This window comes from Solenopsis invicta, chromosome 12 (genome assembly GCF_016802725.1).
Source record: "Solenopsis invicta isolate M01_SB chromosome 12, UNIL_Sinv_3.0, whole genome shotgun sequence".
Taxonomy (NCBI): Eukaryota; Metazoa; Arthropoda; class Insecta; order Hymenoptera; family Formicidae; genus Solenopsis; species Solenopsis invicta.
The window spans coordinates 11664981-11690916 of NC_052675.1; the positions used below are offsets into that span (position 1 = coordinate 11664981).

The 25936-nt window shown below is 33.7% G+C and overlaps 1 protein-coding gene across 3 annotated transcripts in view; it reads left to right on the top strand.

The window, feature by feature from the left end:
• Positions 1 to 25936, top strand: part of LOC105208223 — a 518645-nt gene that overhangs the window by 94836 nt on the left and 397873 nt on the right. For all 3 annotated transcript variants that reach the window (XR_005576059.1, XM_039456060.1, XM_039456061.1), the window contains one exon: positions 14958 to 15130. Coding sequence is in view for 2 of the 3 variants with exons in the window: in XM_039456060.1 (XP_039311994.1) it covers positions 14967 to 15130 (164 nt within the window). In the remaining variant the exon portion in view is untranslated. The remainder of the gene's footprint in view (positions 1 to 14957; positions 15131 to 25936) is intronic.

Below are 25936 nucleotides of genomic sequence, written 5' to 3' on the forward strand. Positions count from 1 at the left end.
TTCACATGTTGGTCGAAATTTTCTATTATATATATGATTTAGATTTCACTTTAATATTAACAAAAAAATAAAAAATAGGAATATGAAAGAATATAAAAAATGGAATATAATATGGAATATATGGATCAAAATTCAAGAACAATGACACGTAATACAATAAATAACGTTCAATATAATAACTTGTTTATTTATGTACATTGATTAAAATACAATGAAATAATTTGTATTTTTACTGTTACATAAAAAATAAAATAATACCATGAATACACTGCGAGAAATATTAACGTTTAGTTAAATATGAATCAAATAAATTTTGTAATTACTAGTATTTAAAACTTAATTTTATTTAACAAACCGTTTGGTTATAGTTGTATAAAAATAATTGTTTAATTAAGGCTATAGATTGTCAAAAATACATATTTATTTAATAAATATAACTATAAAATGTGATAATTATTTAATTAAACGATTGGTCTACTCTGCTTCATCAAATATTTCAGTGTAATAAAAAACAAATTTAAATCATTACATTATTATGTAAAATATTATTATTCACAACAAGAACAAAAATATTAATATTTTTGTACTGGAGTTATATGAAATAACAATTTATAATTTATATAAATTAAAAATTATTTCACATAAAAAATATATTTAAAATATAAAAAATTTATAAGATATAATATAAACAATGTAAGTATATATGAACGTAATAGATTTTTAATTCTCTGCTCTTGAAGTATTTTATATTACCTTCATATCTCGATATAACAAACGAAATCTTTTCGTATCATCAAAAAAATTAAGAAATTAAATAGCACAACATTATTTGTACAAAATTATTGAAAATTTATGGAAATATACAGTCACAGACACAGTCTATGGTCTACGGAATGCAAAGATTAAAGAACTTTAAGTTTGTAGTAACATAATACGATTACGATAATGCAGCGGTATCTTCAAGAGTAATAAAAGTACTTATATCGAAGAAAGTCGTTGTTATACAAAGTTTGCTGTTCATTATAGTATGTTTTGCAACTACTGCAACAACTTCCAGCGATTATCATCTGAATGCGGTGCTTCCTTTAAAAAATACGTTCCTATCCCATATTAGTATCATATTCCATATTACCTGCTTTTATCCTATATGTATATTTTTGTTAATTTACAAACTTCAAGATTAAATGATATTTTTAACAATAACAAAATTAAAGTTGAGAGTTGGTTTTCTCATTTTATTAATTGAAATTGCAATTGCGCCTAATTTTAATTACTATAACTTTAATAAATTTGCTTGTGAACAATTTTTTAATAAATACATCTATGATTTCTTTTTGTGAAGAACTGTGAGATTATTTTCAACTGTGTGAGATTATCGTAGAGAGTAGTTGTATTTTTCTACGATCATAGGGATGGTGAAAAACTTTGGCATGAATCATAGCGCAGGGCATATAGAAAATAGACGGGAAAGTGGCACAGCAGGCGGATGCACACAGATGCAATCACGAGTGGGTATGCAGTCAATAATGAAAAATGGTAGGGAGAGGTCGACGGAAATACGATTAGATACCTTTGACACAAAGAAGTCGATGATCTCATTTGAAGCTTGTTGAGATGGTTCAAGGATCTATTTGGTTTTGTTCCACTCTTCTTCTCGTTATGCCGTTCGGTCTTATCCGTCTCGTTAATTATCGACCGCACAATAATTCCTGCCCATGTATGCATGGTAACGAGGGCGTATCGTATCGATCTCTCATCAATGCCGATTGCAAAATCTATTCCTGTTATTCCAGCTGCGAAAGCGTACCTTACAGACGCAACATTACAAAGCACGCATTACCGATGCCATTCATCGTGCTGGTAATTAATGTTCCACGTGATGTTAATTAAATTTCACATTCTTAATTAAATCGCGAGGGCGATTTTTCTCTGTGATCGAGCCGGCGTGAAGTGAGCCACGACGGCCAGCCGTGGCTAAGTGCCGCGGATCGCAACATTGCCAAATTGATGTTTGAGTACTTTACTAATTATCCATCGTGAGTAAATTTGAATGTTTGAAGCACTCGGGCGCGGAAACGCTTCAGTGGGATTTACTAAACTGCGGTTACGCGCTTATAACTGAATATTTAATTACCTCAATGATTTATTTCACCATGATAATTGTTTAGGCGAATAAATCCTCATTTAAAGTAATTAAATAATCTCTCTCTCTCTCTCTCGCTCTCTTTTATAATTGACTAAATATTCATGGTCAGTTGTCCAACTCGCAAAATTATGCACGCACAAGCTTTTCGATAAATGTATTTTGAAATCATTTTTCGAGACAAAAAACAAAGTTAATAAAAGATAGGTAAAATTTTTGGCCAATTTTACTTCCAGTACGATAAGTATAAAAACGTTTTTTTGTAGTTTTAGGTTGCTGAATTGGATTCTAATAACAAAATTTTAATTTGTCGGTATTAAAATCTATATATAACGTTATTTAGTATTGTAATTTATAGTTGTCAAGCTTTTCGTATTCATTCATATTTTCCTTGTGTCGTATTATATATCATACGTTTGTGTTTCTTAGTAATCTCAGTACCTCAAGATTATCTTCTTTAATACACTCTTGTGGATGCAAAATTAATCGCTGTTCTCATGATAATTGGATATATTTTGGTTATAATCAATTGTTTCCTAAGATCTTTTTAAAATTCTAACTTAAATGCTCAACATCTGTCAGAAATCTTTCAGAACGACGTTGCTGATAGTGATTCTGAGTGAGAATAAGTATTTTATTTATTTCTTTGTTGTTTTATTTTTTATTCTTTTACATATGTGTCTATTCTTCTATGTTTAATATGTTTAATATGATATATAGATTTCCGTTTATTAAAAATATTTTATTATTGCAGTATTTTACTACTAAAAATTGTAAGATTTAAGCAAATAGTATTGTATGTATATTTTAATCAGATAATTTTTCACCAAATAAGATCTTCATGTTTTAATTAACTTAATGTGTTGTTTGCATATCGATCAATTTTCATTAAATATTGTTTATTTTAGCATTGTTTTACACTTTTATTGATAAATCTTTTTCATATAATTGCATTTTATACACTTATTATTTCCATATGCTGATTTTAATATTTTTCTAATAAACTAAAATTTAAAAAAAATTAGAATCAGATTCAGCCGCTCAGAAACTATAAAAATATATCATTTTAGGACGCCGATTTTATTATTTTTAAATGCTATTCTAAAATCGGGTTATTTCATCTATTATATTTAATAATTTTCCTATGATATAAAGATACATGTGTGCAATACATTATATTAAACACAAAAAAAGATTGTTAAGACAAATAAAATTCCAAAGTTCGCATGACTTAAAAAAGGGTTGACGTCTCGTGAAGGGACGGAGGCGAAATATGAAAAAAAAACCCATGTCCATTTTACGGTATGCTCGATGCGCCTTTTCGAAAGCAATCGTGCAAGTGCGACAAACACGTTGTTCCGTGGGTTTACGGGATTCCTGCGACTACGGCAAGGACCTAAGTCGAAATGAAGGAGGCAGAGAGATAGACTATGGTCGCGTGCCTCGCGCCGAGTAGGACTGTTTATTGTTCAAGTCCCGAAGCGCGCTCGGGACTTCATTAGCCAGAATTGCAGCGCGCGGCTTCCCAGGCCGGGAGGACAAGGAAGAGGCTAACTAAGAAGAAGTTGCAGAAGAAACTCGGCATCTTCTCGGTGTTCCGTTAATTAATTAAACGAAGGAGCCGGAACTCAGACACGTCGCATTAGCCTGGAGTATCAGGTGCGTTATTGCGCCAAAGTAGTCGGACTGTTAATTTTGTAAATTCAGAATATTGCGCGTTATTATGGAGCGTAGGGCGATTCTCTCTTTGGCTAGCGTAAATAATTAACGTCTCGTTAAACATCATCTTTATAGAAATATTGTAATGACGTAGCCGTAATGATCTTCATTAAACGATGTTCATGTGCCATTACTAACACACACTTCCATGATCTTCGTTAGTTATACTGAGAGTTATACATTTGAAATACTTTTAAAAAAGTAATAAAAAACCTAAACATACGTATATGTATATATGAGAGTTTTCTCTGTTAACAATTTTTATAGAATTTCTTTTACCTATAGGGAGAATAAAACATACACTTTTAAATAATGGAGTTTAACATTTCTTCAAATCTTTAGTGAGTATTTTCAAAAGTGATGTATACAACTTTTCAAAGAAAGAAAACATCTTTTTAAAATCAGGCGTCGCACTCGGGATATTAAAAATATCGTGAACAAATTCTTCTGATCATTCAATACTTCCCGCGTTTGAGCTATAAGCGTTCTAGCAATGCGTGAATTCATCCTTGTTCATCGCTATTCTTTCATCCCTGGGTTCCCCGTGGACCCCCCGCGGATTGTGTGAGTCAGAAATCGTGTAATGGGGAGGGAGAGACACATATGAGAAGGTGTATGCCAACCGATTTGGTTGGCGTTACGGCGCGACGTCCCGTTCATACTGAGTTATGGCATCCATAACTAGCACCCACGTCTTTCATTAACCCCGGCATTGTCGCGGGCACCGTTGGCCACGTTGTTAAAGGGGCACGGGGAGATTGGTCGCGAAGGGGACCAAAAGCGGGACACCTATTTGTTTTTGCTCCGTTCATATTTGCCTGCCATATGTTCCGCTTGCTGCACGCTCGAACATCGCATAGGATCGCGAGGACTGGCACAATATTACTAACGTTCGATTCGGCTTTTCAGATTAGGAAGGATCGTGGTGTTTTATCAGTCATTGTTTCTCAATAACACTTGTACATATCACATTTTTTATTACGTGCTTTTTAAAAGAGCCCTACAGTTTTGCGGACAGAACATTTTTGAAGTATTTAAAGTTTTAACTACATACAGATTTGAAAATAATTTTGTTGGACTGTTAAAATAACTATGTAGGGTGCACATGATGAGCAATAAGTTTTGACATTCTAGCAAACAATTTGAGTGCCAATATAATTTGAGTGCCTAACAAAATTTTCAGGTCTGTTCTAGTTAAGAAAAATTTTTAAACGCTTTAGCAACACCGTTTGTTCTATGCACTGATACTGATATCGCATAAGTTAATTTATTCAAATTTTATATAAATTATATTGTGGTTTGCATTTATCCTAGAGAGAAAATATATGAGATGGAATAAAGCGTTTATACAATTTATGAATAAATATTGCAAATGCGACATGACACAATGGCAATAGTTTTATGATAGTTTTCATCGAATGATATAGTTAGAAATGGCTGTAAGATCAATTAATTGCATAATTTGTAAATTTTTCGAATAACTTGATAGTATTTTACATTGTTAAATATTCATGTTATGAGAAAGCAGTAGTTACAATCGCTGTTAGTTTGTTGCATATGACGACAAATGGCATAACGATTTGGTATGCTAACCGCATGCGTGAAAATTGACGCCAACGGTAACCCCTTCGGTAACAAACAACATCGATCATAATTCTGTGTGGACTACTTTGTCACATCTGTTAAAAAGACAGGGATGGGCATTCAGTAGAAAGTGCAGATAAACGATATCGATCGATCACACGTTCGTGAAAGGAAAATAGCCTGAAGGCATGACGTGCGAAATCTGAGTGGCGATACCTTGATTATATTAAAACCATCGTGTTAATTTTCCGAATTATAATCACACAGACAGGAAGAATATAAGATAAAGAGAAGAATTAATAATACATAATTTATGTCAAAAACAAGTTATTTAACATGTGAAGTACCAGTATATTTGCAATTGCTCTTTTAAATTAATGTCTAATGTTTTGTAAATCTTCAAATTATTCTAAATTCATGCAGTATTGATTAAAAGATTGGTTTCAACCTTTCACATTTTATATGCAACACTTCTGAAAGAATTTTGCAAAATGTCATATGAAATGTTACAACAAAAATGTTTCTAACATCTATTACATGTAGTAAATTTTCAAATTAGACTTTTTAAAACTGGGCACTTTTCTGTTCTGTAGGTATGTTAGTATACCCAAGCAGAAAATTTACTTTGTTGGAAATGTATTAAGTTTGTTCGTGAAGTGTGCTAAGTTTATGTAGCCAGAATACAAGATTGTTATGTAAATAAAATATTATTGTTTTATACAAGTTTTTTATTCTTTTAAATATTTTTAAATTATATTTACAATTACTATATTAATTAGATGTAAATAATAAATAAAAACGTAGAATAAAAGCACTAATTATATTTTATATACAATTTTTATTGTAAACTTTTAACACTTGTAATTCTTTAAAAATAATAACGTTAAACATTATTTTTAAAGTACTTAAATTTAAAGTATTTTAGAAATAATGTTTAAATTTATTATATTCAGAGAATTATCAATAATATTACAAAAAGATTTCAGTAACTTTTTGGTAATATTTCAGAAAGATTTCAGATTTTTTTAGTAATATTTTAACGAGATTTCAAATGCAAGAATAGCGGACATTTTGCTATTCTAGAGACAGCTTTGATACGTTGCAAATTTTTCGGGTACCCAAACTTTACAAACTTTCGGGTCCCGACTCGATCCCGAAAAAATTCCCGACCCGGCTCAAATCCGAAATCTCGGGTACCCGCAGACAATATACTTTACGTATACATCATTTCATGCTTTTTATAACGTGAAAAGTTACTAGTGAATGAGATTTCTCTTTAACGATTCTATGAAAAATGCAATTGTTATCGAGCATTGTAGTTTTGAATAATTGAGAATACGCATTTGAAGGGAAAATGGCGATCACAGAACGGTTTGCAACATTTTAGATATGCTTTTGTTAGTTTCTAATGCATTTTCTTTAATCGATAAATATTACCTGATTAGATTACATGTTTATTTAACGTTTATAGTATTATTCTACCCATATTATGCTATTTGTTTTTAATAAAGTATAATTTAATGGAATTAAACTGCTTTGAACGATTCAAATAAGTAATCCTTACCATCGTGTAATTCATATTAGTGATATATTTTTTACAAGTTATACATATGTGAAACCGCAAAGAAAGTAGCACAATTAATACACTGCGTAATATTATTTAATTCTGTCTTGCATGCTGGGTGCCAACATTGCGTTTTGTAAAATGTAAACAAAATATACGGTTTATTTTTTTATTTTAATTTTTACGAACTGATACGTTAGTATTAAAAATATGAAATACTGTCATATATACACGCGTAAATATATATTTACCTTCTCTTCTCTTTGCACACACAGTTGAGCAACTTTTTTGTATAAAATATGATTTTCAAAAAATCTCTAGTCCTACATGAAAAGAGCAATTTTGCTGAAATACAAATCTGAAAGTATTTATAAAAACAATATAAGTATATAACAAAACTAAACATAATTTAGCGCTTAGAAAGTGGCATTTATTGAGTGAGTTAAAGTAAATGTAATGGAGTTACGTGAAATTTACATACAATATTACAATATTTTAGAGTAAATAAAAGTAATTGTTTTTTTTAAGAATGTTTCTATTACTATTAAAAATAAATAATTATTATTTTTTATAATTAAAATAACTATTAATATTTTATTTCAAATTACTTATTATTTTTTTATAATTTTGAATGACATAATATTTTATCTTAGTTACTCGATTTGACTTTACCGCAAGAAATTATTATCTATGCATTATTGTGCTTTTCATACTCTAACAATAAGTCAACTTCCTGGTCAGACATACGACGACTAGAGGGAGATAAAGTCAAGAAAAAGCGGGAAGGGGTGTTGTGATGAGAAACATGTTATATTTTTAGCGGGGCCTTTGATTTAACTGTGTGTGGGTGGGCTGTGCGGTTCCGCTGGCTTTTTAGTGTATAGTAAACATTGCTCAAAGATAAACTAATTTGTCCTGAATTTATAAAGTCTGCTCGTCCGTCTCGGGCCGCGGACAAGATACATAGATCATTTACTTGCTTAAACAAACATAAGGGGGACGGAGAAAGCGTGCGCATGTTGCAGTTGCGAGATTTCAGGAAACTTTCTGTGCGCGCGATGACAAATATAAATGTAATAACGAACCATATACATACATATGTCAAAGAATACGTTTGAAAAATTCTTTAATAATGTGTTGGTAATTATATATGCCAATAACATTATATTATTAACGTTAACTTTATAATTAACTTTTATGCTAATGTTAACAGAAGATATTAATTAATAAAATAAAATAATATACAATATATAATATTTTAACATTACAAAATAAGGTTTTAATTTACGTTCGAATTATATAAATGCCATTTTCATAAAATTCTTTAATATTAAATATTATGATAAAATACATAAAACACGCACGCGAGGCACTGAATTAAAATTATAAAAATTCTGTCGGGGGATTAAAATTATCTTATCGATGATACTCGCTCATTTTCAGGTGTATACTTCTGATTTGTAAATGCGAAAACTCAGAGGAAATGTCTAGAGAAATTATCCTACTTTTGAGGTCTATCGATAACAGTACATGCTTTAATTTGTCGGCTCGCTAACAGAATGGTCTATTCAGTCCATAGCGATGCAGTTATGAAAAAGAAAACGGGAAAAGACACAGAGAAGAAAGCTAGTTACACGCGTGTCGCACACGTGATATGCCCTGATATGCGATCGCCATGAGAACGTCGGACTGTGGTCACATGTGGCGATCGCGTCGCGGCATGAGAAACTCCCGACATGTATTATATCTTCGGTCTGCGCGTTGATACGGGTACGCGCAGTTGTGCGCCAATGATTAATAGGAATCGACAGAAGCCAACATTGCGCGACGCCGATGGTGTCGTCCGGTCGAGAAATATCGCCGATAAATTCTCCTTTGAATACGCCTCCCCTTCTCTCTCTCTCTTTCTGTCTTTTCTCCTTGCGAAAAACGAAATATCTTTTTTCCGCACCCTTTTGTCTTACTCGTTAATAACATTTTTCCGTCCTGATCCCCGAAAGCGCACGTGCTTGACGAACGACTATTGCGTGAATACATAAAGGAATTAGGAGACTGCGAAATGCATTGTGGAATATTACATACCAATCGACTGTTATTAATTTGTCGTATTCGCTCGTGGCGATCGGCATGATAATCTAATTGATTATCTCAATACGTGATATAATGAAGTTAATGCAAAATTCTGCATTAAACATTATCGGCATAAATTCCAATTTAAATAACAATAGATACATTTCTCGTTAATAGCAAAGCCGTTACTGAGATCTGATAATTTCGTTATGCTTGAACTCGCTGACTCGCGTAAAAGAGGGTCGGTCTGCGACTCGCTTGCTTGCATTTTTTTTGCTTGCATTGACGCGACCGCGCCTCTTGATGCTATTTATCCTTAGAAGATACAAATTTTATATAATAGAATTGAGATGGATGTGGAATCATATTACTGAAATGATTTGCATCATATTATTAAAAATATTACGCGTTAATGTAAACCGTAATTTGTCCACCGCATTAGCGATAACATCAATGGTGGTGTTGTGATGAGGGGTTGTGTACAAATTAATTATTGTGTGTATGTATTAAGCGCGTTTATTCCCATTGCACACGAGTAATTCTTTGGATTGGATTCTCTGCTTGTCAAATTGGAAATATTTTTTCTCGTTAATGACGTTTTTCGATCGTCGCCGGAAGGTGCGCACATAACGAACGATCGATGTGTAACATGCGTGCAATGAAAGTCGGAGGGGTTGGGGAAACTCGCGCTCTTGTTAGGAACACAATGTGCACGTCGCTCAGCGGATGAAGCTCGGACGTTACGTGTCAATCGAACGTTATTAATTTGCGGTATTCATTACCCTCGTAGATAGATGGCGATTAGCATCATTGATAATGGCACGAATTAGTCATGCCAGCGTATTATGTCGCATTAAACATTGGCCGCTCATTTCCACCGAATGTGAGCGATAGGAGAATTAATAATTTAGATTAGTAATTGTATACTTTTCTGGTTTTGTGATTATTTTAGATGAAACTGTGCGTTACCTCGATCTTGATTACTGTTTTTAAGTAAAAATGCTTCTTTTATGACGTAGTCTTAAATGTTTCAGATGCATTTCAAGCAACTTATTTAAATAATTAAATTATTAAAAATATCAAAAATTAATTTTACACGTAATTCTAAAAAATTCATTATATTAAAGTAAAATTATAGTAATTTTTACAGAAATATACTGGATTAATAGTTATAAACATATACAGAGAAAAAAATTAATCAAATTAAAATTAATATAATTTAATTAGAAACTGTTGCTACGCTATTTTTATTTCAAGATTTTTAACCGTATCTATTTTCTACGGATCAAAGTACAATTCAATTAAAAAAATTGATTTAAATTTAACTTTTCCTTCACTTGATTAAATCTAAATATAGTAAAGATTTTTAGGTTTCCAAACACTAATTTTTAAATTTCAGTTGATTCCAAATACTAATTCTTTATGATCATGATTAACTGTTTTTTTTCTTCGAGCTACTAGCAAAAACTCCATACTGTTTGTCCCTTTTACATTCTGAAATGGCAACAATCTCCGTGCGAGTTACTACTTCCACTTAGGAGTGTCATTTAAAAAGAAGGATGAGTAAGATTCTTATCCATATGAAATCAAATCTATAATCAATATTATAGTTCCAACCCGCTCCGACACCGCTGTTATCGCTAAGCGAACTGTCAGCTCGATTCTAATTTCATCTCGTTTCACCGCCATTATTAAATTACTGTTATTGAACGGATCTGTTTTTTAAATAAAAGGTATTTGCGTAATTATTAAAATTGTTAAAAATGCTCTCTCGCGACATATTTTACAAACATTGTTTCATTTATAAATAAAAAATTATATTCTTACTTGCTGAAACAATGGATAATCTTGTTCATATATATATAATTTAATTTTTTATTTAAAGAATTTGATAATCTTAAATTTCAACAAATTATTTTTGTTTTAATATTACAATAGTTATTTAAAGAGTATATGATTATTTTGATAATATCAATATTAGAAAATTCTAATTCCTATTTTGAAGAGATTATTTTCAATCCGATACTTTTTTCTGTTAATTCATGAAAATTGTTATTAAATAATGAGAAGATATTATGCAGGTGATTTACCGCGAATCGGTCGTGACGTTAATTCGGAGCCTTGAAGTTCTCGACAAAATCTTCATGATGTACGCTTGGATGATGGCGATGCATTCACTGTCAAAGACGCAAAAGTGAGAGTCAAAGAAGTTTTGGAATCGCCTCCGGCTGGATAACTCAGTGTCACGCGTGACAAGCATGCGCGTGTACGCGATTTTCCGCGTATATACGTGACATATTGTTTTCGCGAGTGTACCATTACACGAAGGGGAGCTTGCACAGCGCTCGTTTTGCATCTCTCGTTCTCCTCACCCCCTTCCTCGTCCGCTTTCGCATTCATCCTTCCCGGTTTCTGAGTTCGCAGTTCCACGAGTGAGCGTTATTGTGTTACGATATATACGGGGCAGACTCCTACGGACTGCTCCGTGCCATGGATTCGGGCGCAAACGTTATTATTTTTCGCAATTTGCTAAGCAGATGCTCCCCATTGTGAAGCCACCGCGCCGCCACCGCTGCCGCTGCCGCCGCACCGGCCGTTTCGTTGCCCGGGGTTTATTTTCCCGACTCGTCTCCGACAGTCGTCGACATTGCGATATTTTGCCTCCGTTCTGTGCAGCGGAACGAATTTTTTTACACACGAATTCGTGCAATCGTGAAATTTTCATGCCCGTGTATGAACCCAAATATGCGAGAGGTTGAGAGGGTGTGTGCGCGCGTGCGCCCGTGAGAAAGAGAGAGAAAGAGAAGCCTATGTATAGAAGCAGAAAATTAGTTTTGACGCGAGACTTTTTGAACAATTTAATGAATAATTATTTTAAGGACATCAGAGAAATATTTTCTTCCTAAAAAATGTTTTTATACATTTTCCATATAACTCTTTCTCTACGATCCGATCGATTTCAGTTATTGAAATTTTTTCAAGGAGTCTTCTACTCTTTATTCTCTCGCAAAAGTGATGGAGAGAACCTTTGTGTAGTAGAGCGGCCAACGTTGTCGATTTCTCTGCAAATCGAATTAATTTGTAACAAGCACTAATGACTCAGGATTGTAGGCAACTTGTCTTTTGTGGAAAGTAAAAATTTTGTAAAAATTATTCTAAGTATTTTATTTTCATTCTAAATACATGTTTGAATGTTTTTATTTATAAATCATTTTTCTCAGAAAATAGCTTATTAAAAAAAAAAAAATGTATTTTGAGAACAAAATTGAAGTGTCAAATCGCATTATATGTAAGCAAGATAATGTTGAGCATCTTGGGAAAGATATTTTTGCTCCAAAATATATTAAAATGCTTATTATTTGCGATTTTTTATTTGATTCTTCTTATTTATCTCCTATTGAAAATAACTTACTAAGAAAATATAAAGAAATTTCAAACTTTTTTCAAAGTTTCATATGTAAGTTAAGAAACCTTAAAACCATTTTCTTATACGTATTTATTACAAAAAGTTACAATTTTTTAAATGAAATAACTTTTTTACCTAATTTGTTATTTTTGATGATTAAATTAAATTACATTTTTGAAGATTAGGTTCTTAAAGATGCGTGTAAGCATCAAAAAATAATTAAAGTAATGAATAATTTAATTTTGTGATATTACATTTGGCATTCTTCTTAAAAAGCTGTGTTTTATGTCCGGTAAACATGCGGCGCGTAGTTTGGGAGAATCTTGTAAATGTTTATAAATTTACCTAAAAAATTATTGAGCACTAAAAACTGTTTTTGACCGCTATTGCCATATCCGTTATTTTAATTTGTTGTTACACTTTCCCGTCATATTAGGACTGATTATATTACATTTTATTTTATTTTTTTTAATTGAAGTATAGACATGTATAATTATAAATTTTAAAAAGCTAAATTATAATTTTTATCTAGAATAGCAAACAAGAACAATAAAATAATAAAAAAAAAGAAAGTTATTAAAAATGCAATATTATTTTTTTTTCCCGTTTGAAAAAAAATTTTAATAATTCTTGTTATTCCGTGCATATTTCACAATTCATTTTCTAATCAATTTTTAATTCTATTAGTCATAATTTTCACATTTATTATGTCTACTAGAAAGTATCGTTATCATTATATCTTTTTATCGTTGTACACAATTTTAAGTTGCTGCTTCCGTGCACACGTGAGCGCGAATGATTCGTATCCACGTTGGAGACTGAATATTTCAACCAACTTGCCTTGGGCATTGTTTCACTAGAGTCCCCATCTCGGTGGACTACACACGTCGGAAAATAATGATCCCACCGACCGTCTACACCTTTTTTTTCTAATCTCTTTCTTTCGGGCGTCGCTCGCGTTCTTCGCGTCCGCGATGCTGCTGAAGCATCCGCGGCAAAAACGATGCGCTACCGACCCGAGATTACACCGGGCGCATTTCTTTCTTCCGGCGACCGTGGACAAGGAGATGGCTGAGTATGGAAAACGTCGCGAGAGGAGTTTTCTTCATTGTATACCTGTATATTGCTGCTCGTTTACTTGGCGCGAGACACTGTCGAGTCTCTTGATTCCACCTGCAACGTAGACAAAACTCTTCTTATGAAAGAAGAAGATGTCTTGGGGTGCAAGTTGTAGATAAATATAATCGTATACAAATAAGTAACTAAACTTAAAAAAAAAAAATTTTTATTTATAGTTAATCTTTTAACATCCATACAGCGCATATAGAAAAACCGTTGCAAAATGTTGCTGCAATTTTTTAATGTAAACAGTACGCTTCAGAAATATTGATACGTAATGTTGCAGCGGCATATATAATGTTGTATTAACGTTGTTGCAACATTACGTATCAATATTTCTGGAGCGGCCATTTTATCATCTCTGCTATATTGCTAAAATATTATAGCAATGTTTTGCAATTAGCAAATTTGATTGGGTATACTAGTGTGCACTGATACACATTAAAACCGTCGTATATGAATCGACGAGATCACATATATTCATTATAAAACAGATTAAATTGTGAAACCCTCAATCGATATTTTATTATGCTATTTGATAAAATATATATTTTATCCTTCAACGTATTTATATTTAATTTCTAAACGAGATTGGATCAGAGTACAGCGGCTTTAGTGTGCATCAGTGCGCACTAGTGCAGTCCGACCGAATTCGCTAAAATGTTTTTACTGTTCCGTGCTGTACGGGTAATGACGTTCTATTTTTGACATAAATTGAAGGGTAGAAGTATTATGTCATTGCACACGTATATTGATTTTGTTTTCTCTTCCAAACACTTTTTACGCGTATTACGTAGTTTCCTAGGGTTAACGGTTGCGCTACTGAATGGTATCCAGACTCGCGCGCTTGGCGCATTAAACTAGTTTGAATAAACGAAGAGAAACAGACGCGCGAAGAGGAGGCGAACTGCGAAGTCGACATGCCGTGAAGCAGAAGTTTTAACGTTGGTAGTCGTACAGGCCGGTAGTCTCTTTTTCGTTTTTCTTGTCAGTCCTTTCCAAACATTCGCTCTTTTCGAAGTTTATCATCATTTCTGTGATCTTCAGCGCCGCGGCGCTAAAGTTACAGAGAAGCGATACTTTTGCACCGAACTCGCCGATCGTTTTCTATTCATTTCTCGATTCCTCGATAATACATTTTTTTTTTAAAGCCAAATATCTAATTATTCAGTTAAATAATATAAACAATATAAAAAAATGTAAATATAATTTATTTGATGTAAAAAATACATTTTTATACACGTGTGTATAAAAATTATTTTTATTTATTTTTATTTATTCCGAAATGCTTTTAATAATACATTTTTTTGAATAATAAAATATTTTTTTAATTTTTTTATATTATTTTTCAGATATATACCATGGAGGTACGAGCAGAAAGACTACGGACCGCCGGTCGCATAGCACCAACCGGAAGAGTAACACCAACGGTTCATCAAACCGGTGGAGGCCGAAGGAAAGCCATACCGGTTCCACCACCAAGGGTGCCGACTCCTATGCCCGCTGCGAATAATAATCAACAAAAGTGAGTTTTTAAAATTTTATTTAAACATGTTTATGAAGGAATGGATTCAGATTCTTTATCGCAAATATTACATTAGAAGTTACACTTAGATTTTGAGGTAGACATTTGGATGATGAATAGCAGTTATATATTAAAACTTTAGAGCATTTCTACACATAACTTAACAACTGTGTAATTATTGTTAATAAAAATATTCGTCGTTTATAACGCATAAAAGTGGACGTAGTAAATAACATTTTCGATATTTACGAGTATTGCTTATTTTCTTTGATCAAAAAAAAACAAGCTGATTGCTCATTGAACTATCATTAAAATTTATCCTAATTCGGTTTCATTAAAACATGCGAATACTTTAGGGGATTTAAAAGTGGTGATTTTGATTTGTTAAACAAGAAATGACTAAGACAGCCAAAAAAGTTTAAAGATAAAGAATTATAAGCAATTTTGGATCAAAATTTAACTTGAATGCTAAAAGAAATGGCAAGCTTATTGGATGTTAGCCAAAATGCTGTTTCCAAGCGTTTAAAGCCAAAGAATGGATCTAAAGGAAAGGAAAACAAGTTCCGCATGAATTGTCACCTAAAATCGTTACAAGAAACTAAACGAAAATAATCGTGGGTAGATTCAGGATAACCATCAATTTCGACGTCAAAATGCAATATTCGTGAAAACAAGATTATGTTCCATATTGGGTGAGATTATGAAGTTGTACTACAAGCTAATTTTGCAATAGGTACATTATTTACTGAAAATGAAAATGCGATATCTATCACAAAAACAAATATGGTTTATCGGGGACTTTAATTTTTGGGTGCACTTTAATATTTAAAAAAGTATTTACAAAAATCTTCAGAGTCATTTGCAGAGTAATATATACGATTAGTGAACGCAGTATTCAAAGAAATTTAAATGTTAATTATGTGATTAACACAAAGAACTGATATTTTGGAACTGATTCTCTCTCGCATACCATTTGAGTCCGTCGCGCGGAAACGTCCGTGGAACTAGCTCGATCGTCTGATCCGCAAGTTCGCAGAACTTCATGTAGCGGGATATATCGGGATCGTGCTTTCCGAACTTGCACGATGCAGTCACTAGGGTGCCCATTCGTCCGACGACACGGCGCTCAACTTTGTCCCGTGGTTTAACGGCGGATTTTACAGTGAGTTTCCAGTCACATCAATTCCTCGCGAGGATAAGTGCCATTAAGTGCGCCGCGGCAAGGTGCAGCCGTGGATAGTAGTTGCACGGCTACGGGATAGATACGGCTGATTAAACTCAGCCAGAAAGCGCAAGATCGCCGCTGCCCACTTCGCTGATCTCCTCCGCCAATCTGCTCCAGCCAAGCATTGGCTCGTGCAGAACCGGGGGATTTGCCTGCCACCACTCGCGGATAATACCACCCTCGAGATGTTAAGCTTTCGTGGTTGGCGTATTTTTCGGAGCTGGTGTTCACCAAGCTCGGGATTTTCGAGGGTGGTTTATCGGGGTGCCGCAAAGTGTGCGTATAACAGTTGAGCTTGATAATTGAAAAGCTAAATGTATGAAGGTAAATACACGACTCAAAGGGATGATGATTGACAAGTGACAATTTAATTGGCGATTTTTTAAGAAGGAGAATGTATGATTCTTTTTAAATCTAGCATTAAATTTTTTTTTATTTTATTGCGTTTAATTTTATTTAATATAAAACTTCTATGCATACAATACTTAGTACGTACTCTCTAAAATCTTTGGAGTGGAATCCCACTCTAAAAGTGTGAAAATCCTGCCAGTCTTGACAAAGAGTGGCAGAATTTTCACACTTTTAGAGTGGAATTCCACTCTTTTAGATGAAATTCCACTCCAAAAAATTTAGAGAGTATATAACATATTCGAATACAAAGCATTGTGTCTTTAGAAAATTATTTAAATATTTAAATATTTAAGTTAACTAAATTTGAGATAAGTTTTGAAATTGATTTCGCATTTTTCAGGTTTCTCTTCCTCCTCTTTCTTTTCTTTCATAGTCTTACGTTCAAGTTTGATAAAGAGATTGTTCTTGAGTATGTCACTTAAGCGTACTGTCTAATTAAAGTTCTTCCCGTCTAATTAAGACGTTTTCCTATTGCGTTGGATCTTGGAAACTAACATCTTAGATAAAAGTCGCCGGTAATAAGCGCCATCGGGAAAAGCAAAGAAACAAGTGTATTCCCATATCTCGTTGTTGACAGTTGATCATCGGCATCTTACGAACACTTTTAATAAGTTGCAACCTGTAATTAATTACTACTGAATTACGCTTTTTTCCTTTGATAAGCGCAGGAAACGGTAAAGAGAACACAGAGAACGCGCAACAGTTTTCCTCGGCCGTATATTTGCGCCAATTAAATCATAACATTTTCTCGGTAAAAAAACAGGAACGAACGCAATGCGGGATTTTTTACGCGCAATGCTTTATTTTTTTTTCTGCGATAATTGACCTGACATTCGTGAAAATTTTTTTAAAAGTTGCAACCCCGTTAAACAAAATCTCATACAAATCTCAAAAGCTTGTCGCGGGTTTTATATTCGTAGTTATTCTGCTGAACATGGGCACGATGTGTACTCGTTAAAAGACCTTAATCTCAAGCTTACGGTCTAGAATGAGAAGGAGAGATAGAAAAAGAAAGAGAAGAACAGAATAATGCAGCGTAGAAAGGACGGGGACGAGTACAGAGATTAGAGAACTGAAGGTTATCTCGAAAAGTGATTGTCGTTATTGCCGGAGTATTCATAAGTCACCCAGGGTCTTTATTTCCGTGATTTTGCTGCGCATCACATTAGGTACTGTTCTATGTGAATAAATTTACATGTTGCCAATAATCAGGTCGTAAAATCGGATCTTTTTTGCGCTTTGCATAATTTCGATATCACATAATGATATTAATGTGACAATTATTGTTGTTACAAATTTGAGATTATTTATTGCATAACATTAAAATTACGTTATGTAATTGATCTATGCCACATAAAAAGTCGATAAATTCTTAATTCAATCATAATAATTTTGATAGAGACATACATTTTATGTAGCAGTATTTTTTCAATAATAAAGCTAACAGTGCCGTTACTTCTTTAATTAATTTTATTACGTACCTTCATTTTTATTCCACTGATTAATTTTTCTTGCAAATACTTTTTTCTTGGATACATAAATTTGTAATATAATCGAACGTTAATACAATTACCTATTAATTACGAGCGAGTGATTACTTCAACTGTAAAAAAATCTTCTCGTCAGTATGAATTAGCGAGGAAAATTGAACGCATAGCGGCATAAATGCTGATCATTGAAATTCTACGATTTTCTGGTTCGCGGTATTTTTATGATTTCCGTGCCATCCCTTTTCCGATTTTTTCTCTCTCTCTTCCTCTCTTTTTGTTCTTCTCTTTCTCTCTCTCTCTCTCTCTCTCTCTCTCTCTCTCTCTCTTTCTCGACGTACATACATTTCATTAAATACTCCTTTTTTTTTCCTGCATTCGCGACCACCCTTCGTAAATATTCGTGCGGCGAAGGTTCTACAGCTATTCGCAATCCCCGTTCCCCGGGGGTGGACGTAGACGCGCAGCGAATAACGGGGGCAGAGGTAGGGGTGCGTCAGGAAGTTTGAAGTATTTTCCTCATAAAGCTTTCGAGGTATCTAAAATATTTGCGACGATGCGGATTTTAATTAATTAACGACCCAACACGCTGGCTGACCCGAACAGACCAGTTTGGTTAGACGATGTGTTTGGGGGTAGTGGTAGATGGGTGGAGGAAGTAAAGGTTCATTAGAACCTCGCGCAGCTTGAAATTCTGTCGACCACAATGTAAATAACTCACTTGTGCTTTATGTAAAGCAAAGAGAGAGAGAGAGAGAGAGAGAGAGAGAGAGAGAGAGAGAGAGAGGGGACCTTTGTGCCAAAGAGCCACCCGTATGCGTTCATTAGGCAGTGTTTAGCTTTAGTTACACCGGTTATGTTCCGAACCGTCGGACGCGTGAACACGTCCACGTCCGTATCATGTATTACGCGTGTACGTGAAGAATCGTTGAAATGCATCGGGAGTGGTGGCGAGAGGAAAGTATCCGGCTTCGTCCGGATACGCGCGAAACCTCACCGTATCCATTTGCCCCGGGGATAATTGCATGGAGACTGATTGGACGAAAGGAGCACCTAATGGCGCGGTATATTGAGAACTTGTTAAATCAGGAAAGGCAGACAAGATCGTTTTACAAATGATTTCGCGCTACTTCAACTAACAATACGTGAAATAATACGGTATTTGAGCTCGCGATACGTATCTCTTTCTTTCCACATCAGACGATCTTTCGATAGGCAGACATATAGACGCTGAAAAAGGTGACTAACTGCGTTAGCGAATCGCAGGTATATCTTCCGTCGCGAATGCATAATTACAGGAAGCGGATAAAAGACGCGAGATGCTGTAGATTGCAATTATCATTGCAAATCGGTCGAGTCGCATGGTCGCCTCTGTAAGGAAATAATACGAAAGACAATAATCTTCTCTCAAGCGGTTCTCCAGAATCTGGTACGTCTCCTGGGAATATCGTGACTAACGAACGCCGGTGCCATCGCGGTGGAATACACGCCAATTAGCTCGTATTTTTCGTCAAAGAGATCAAACCCCTTTCTGTATTAGTACAGGACCGGAGGTTACGGACATAAAGAGTCGTTGGTAGAGACAAAGTAGAGGCAATGTTGGAGATAATATCAAAGGATAGTTAACCCGGTAGTATTATACCTATAAAGCGTTGGAGAGCTTTTGTGATTTCTATACGAAAAAATGCGTCCTACGTTCCTTTTTGTAAATTTAATCTGTCGTACCGCGCTACTGGTTTGCCCTTTTAATGCAGTTTTTCCTATACTTTTGCAAGAAATTATTCGAGAAAATTTGTTAGAAAAGTTTGCGCGCATTCGGCGGAAGTATATCTGAAAGAAATAAAACACGATGATTAGATCGACAGGGCTCGAAGAACCCCGGATCGTACAATTTTAATGATGAATCTTAAGTCGATAGTTTCTAAGGAAACTTTTCTCATAAGGCTATTTGCTACATTTTTTAATAAGTCTTTTCCGCATTGAAGCATAAATTAGGATTCTAAAGATATAACATCCATAAATGAATTGTAAATTCAAAGAAAATGTGTAAATTATATAAGATTTTATTGAGAGAGAAGCTTTTAATTCTAATTATTTTGACTCTCAGTTACTAATACCAAGTATTTTCCTCGCAGTGTTTACTGTTTAATTGCATCTTATAAACAGCGTTTACTTTCTCATCACGTTATGATAGAATCACGTCTAATTAATATTTGTTCGTCTTGTTATAACGCTACGATAATCAAATCATTTTATAACACAAATTGACACGTCTTCCGCGTTCATTTGAACTTTGTCATCTCATCCTCGGTTCAATATCCTCTAGCGCGTGATGCTTCCGTACGGATCCAATTTAAGACCGGTTGAAAGACTCTACCACTCGATTGATTTGTCGCGCATGTCGAGAGTTAATTAGCTTGGAGTAAGCGATGGTAACTCAAAGGTTCTCTAGCTGATGACCTTTAATCAAGCGATTAATCAAGCGATAATTGAACATTACGTCCATGTATGTAATAATCAAAACCATCTAAAACTACACGTTGATCAAGTTTCCTGTCATTTATCTAATTATTTATCTAAATTGCTATTGCTTTTCTTAATTATGCTTGCACGTATAAAAATAATATATATTTTATTTAGATCGATATGTGAGAACACAACTAACTATAAATAAAGAAATGCTTATTGGATCATAGCTGGATCTTCTTTCTAATATTTCTTGTGTGATTTTTACATATACCTTCAAGTTCCTCAAACTGATCTTTAAACACAGTTATAACTAGAATAATATCATGTTATTAAATTATCATGATATTGAAAATTAATAATCAATTTAATAATAATGATGCTAATAAAACTCCGTCATTCCATTTCTTCCAAATAAAGAATTTTTATTGCCAACAAATAACATCTCAACTAGAGATCGAATCTGGAATTTCGACTTTCCGGGACCGGTAAGATATTTTGATATCTTTTCCTGTTTTCCGTAATTATCTATGTCCTAGTTTACACTTGATGCACGCACTAACTAGTGACTTCCTATTAAATTATCTTAATTTCACATAATGCGTGTAAATGTATACATGATACGTATGTTTAATTAATTATTTTGATTCACATTGTACCAGTTTAATATACTATTCTTTAAATTTATTACCGAAATTAAGATATTTTTTTTTATAGTTTTTAAAAATGATTTTATTCAAAACTGTACTACTTGACACACAAATTTTTACAATTTACTTACTTGCTGCATTGTTTTATACAAAGAATTTTTTCTTATAGCGAATTCGCTTGGACTTTTACATTAATCTAACTTGAGTATAAAAGTAATGTCACATCTTTCTCGTTAATTTATGTACGACGGCTTTAATATGCACACTAGCGCGTTTAATTGAATTTACCCTTAAAATCATGATAGTTGTAAGTCATGAAACAACAATGAACTTCAAAGAATTTTATTACATTTTTAGTATAATTTGAAGAAGTATATAAAATCACACGAATAAATATAAGCACTAATTGTAAGATGTAGCTACGACCGTTGAAGGATCTTCTTTAATTTGCGTTGTCACATTATCGATCGAATATTTCTCTACTTTTAGTAAAATTTAATCAAACTATTTTGTATTACAAAATTTTACCAAAATATATAAAATTTAATTGAATTATTTTATAGTACAAGATAGTTTGGTTAAATTGTACTAAACATGTAGTAAAAAAAATTCCATGTTGTCTCACGACAATTACGATCTTGAGAGGATAAATTCTAAGAAAAAGATCTGTTCGTACATAATTGAATTCACCAACATACGTCAATGAACTGACTTCTGATTATAGTTTACTTTTTTACAGATTGTCTTGCTGTTTCTTTTTTTTTCCTTGTATTGATTTATGTGAATATATTCTTACTACATCTCCGAGATATATACGCGAAACCAGTGTAACCTTTCGGTAGTAATTTACTTTTTTACGGCTTTTGATAGCGAGTTGTTGCTTTACGGTCCTTTGAGAGCGATTTGCCTCTTTACGACTGTTGATAGAAACTCGCGGGTTTTACGGCACTTGATAGTGATTTATATTTCGTCACACACAGACCGTTCTGTTCGCCGTCTTTTTTTTATCCCGCATTGATCTGCACCGACGGATCCATCTGTGGCCGCGCGCGCTTTCTGTTTTCGGTTTTTGATGGATTGTGCGAGCACACGAGTGCACCGCCTCAAATACGTCGAGGTGCTTAACGAGGCAGATTTTCACAGGATCGGCCATCAAATGGGAAAACGGATATCCCGATACGAGGACTTCGATACCACGTTTGCGATACGAATCGCGGCGAACTACGCATACGAGAGTGGCATAGCGCGCCCGCAACACAGGTCAAAGGCCCGCAGAAATTTTTAACAAAGCTGGTAGCCGTTAGACTAGGGGGAAGGATGTCAAACCGCATGTGCAAGGTGTCACAAAAATACTGTAATTCCTATCATTTTCATCATTAAAGAGATTAAGGGGTAATGATGACTGTGTAGTCTTCGTTTTTTTTTTATTTTTTTTTAAATCATTTTTACGTACCTAAAACGTATTCAAAATAATAAAGGAAGAACTAATATATTATAAAATTATCTTTCAATAAATAACGTTTTTTTTTATTTAAATATGCAAAATATATTTATATATAGAGATACTTTGATGTAAATTATATGTTAATAATCATATATCTGCCTGTCTTCACTTTTATTTGTTGTGCAAATGATAATATTAATGAGCGATTACAGTTGATGTTTTCTGGAAAAGTATTTTGTAGTAGTATATCTATTTAAAAGTGTTGATCAATAACTGTTATCCTACAATTGGGTTAAATTTCGGAACTTAATTAGAGCTAACTTAACCGTACAAGATCTGCCTTATCGGCGCGCGATATACCCGGTGTCAGGATAAAAAGCGCTTGGTATCTCAATCTAGCGGCAGGTCACGGAATATCATTGGAGGGATGCTGCGACGTCGCGGCGCCGGTGGTGCTCGGCGTCTCCGTTGGTAGGCGCCACTTTACAGAGAGCCGTTACCTCTTGGAGGGTATCTTTCACCCTCCCGGCGATACGGTCGAAAGTTTCCTCTAACGAGGGAGATTCATGGTTAAACTAAACTTGTAAACTTGGAAACGTCCACAGTACTACTTCGTAATTAATTAGATCGTGAAAATAATGTGCTTTCGATACCTAACTGCGGAATCGTATTGAACTGCGCAAATTTGAGCATTAACTTGATACAGAGCTCAATTTTCACAATGGGAAAGTTTATCGTTAAACAGTCGGAGTCAATTCGAAGTATTCGAGCTTAGTTTCTCTTAGTTTTTAATAATTTTTAAAAGAAGATTCAATTTATTGTTAGCAACTAAATGGTGCTTGCATTAACGCGTCGCTAGACGTATCGCGAATGAAGCGGATAAAGTGTAGATAATGTGCGATCTAATGTTCAATTGCTTTTCGCGAACGTGGTTTATCCCGTACTCGTTACTTCGGAAATCACGTAGTATTTATCCGCCTCGTGAATGCTTTATCAGGCGCGGGTCGTTAACCTAATGGAAACGGCGTTAAGGCCAAGGGGATCGATATAGTGCACTTTCGCCGTCGTCATCCACGAAGGCCGAGGCCAATCGTAAGAAAAGACATTGTCGAGGAAAGGCGAGAGAATCCGCGCGGCTCTAATAGCGCGTGAACGCACTTAATGGAACCATTTGAATCATAATGCCGCCGATCAGGGGCCGCGATTGGCAGTTTTCCTTCGGGAGATCTCAGGCACGTCCTGCTCTAATCGCCTCTTTCTCGATTAGAAAACCGGTATCGGTCAATCCTGTACAGTTACGAAGCAATCGCTCGTAATGATAAAATATTGATGATTTTAATATAAACACGCGTACGTTATGTTCCTTCGACATTTTATTTCTGCGAAACATGTTCCTTCTTGCGTGAAAATAAATTATTTTTGCCGCTCCGTTCCTCTTTATATGAATTAGCGTTAAATAAATCCTGTTTGTGTACAGCATGTCAATTATTTTATAGATTGATAAATGGTTACCAGATGTAGCATAAATATGAGCACATTTTATTGAAAATAAAAGAGAAAGTAAAGTATAGATGTAATATGAAAGTGTAAAATTAAACTGGATTGCAAGGTTTAATAAATCGTTATAGAAAAGTATGATAAGCAATCTTTCACTTGAAGATATCCGGAGGAGTGAAATCATTCGATCTCGTTATCGATATCGTAAATATGGCACGTATAATCGTGGTTTACGACTTAGCTCCATAGTCGAACATAATTATTTATAATTTATTTAATATCCGCGTTTTAACGATATTAATTACAGGCAATGAGGCTGCTTATCACTGCCTTCGCGTGTAATCGTCTTTCAGATACTAAATCTTGAGTCTCACGTGCGATAACAACTTTAATGTTATGACAGTGACTGTCTTCCTGCTTCCTCCATTATTTAGTTTAATTTACTTGATTATTTCCCTTCTTCGTTAATGGCGCTAAATCATATCGCCGTGAATTTTTCATATAGCATTCAAAAAAGAAAATAATACATGCTCTAAAAATTATTACGAAAAAATTTTAAATAACAAGTTCCTATATATTTATCGATTGTATACGGGTTGCGAATGTTTAATTAACGTTAGTTAGAAATAGTCGGAATATATTACAGCGAAAGTTGTCATGGACACAAATGATAATGGAAGAGATAAATAGTACCTGCTTAATGAGACATCGATTAGAAACTGTGCCACACAAGTAGCCTTTCATTAATTTAATTAGCATGACCTAAACAAGAAAGATATTAGCTAGTTTAAGTAGGATGAATTTATATCTACGTATGAAGATAAGATATATAGAAATTAAAAAAATATTCTTTTTAAATTTGTATTTTTATGATAATATTCTTATGTACACTACGGTTCATAAATTTAAGAACGATTTTCTTTCATCTCACGAAAAGTTAAGTATCTTAGTAGGGGAGACGAGAAAGTGAATGAATGACCTTTATTTAACTCTCAGCTATTTGCAAATACATAATTTTATAACTTTCTTATTATATACTCTTTTAACATTCACTTAAATTGTTTGACTCTCACACATTGCTTTATTTCGGCTTACAAGTAGTTGTACAATTCTTATTCCTTCGTAAAACTTTTTTGCGCATTTCTACGGAATTCTGTTATTATTATAACATTCTCGATCTATCTTGTTTGTCTCACTAAGAACTTCCTATTATTTCTAATTATTTCTTAATTTTTCCCATTTTTAACATATTATTTGAACATTATTTATTTTAATTTTTAACATATTATTTAAAATCTTAAAAATAAACATTATACTTAATATAGTCTTTGTCTTCTGAACGTAAACTGCAGCGTTTGCAGCATAGGTTTCACTTTGGTATATGACATTGTAATATAACTCTCGTAGCATGATTTTTTAAATTTACTCAGCTACGTTTCTCCCATATCAATTAGCAACGTTGTGCATTACTCAAAATGAAATGCTATGATTAACTAATATACAATATATCTAATGTATAATGATACAAAATTTTCTATTTTATTTAAAAAACTTGTTTTTTTCCTATTTTCTTTAGCATATAATTACAGTGATCTTTAAGTTGAAGTCTATCATCAATTAATTATG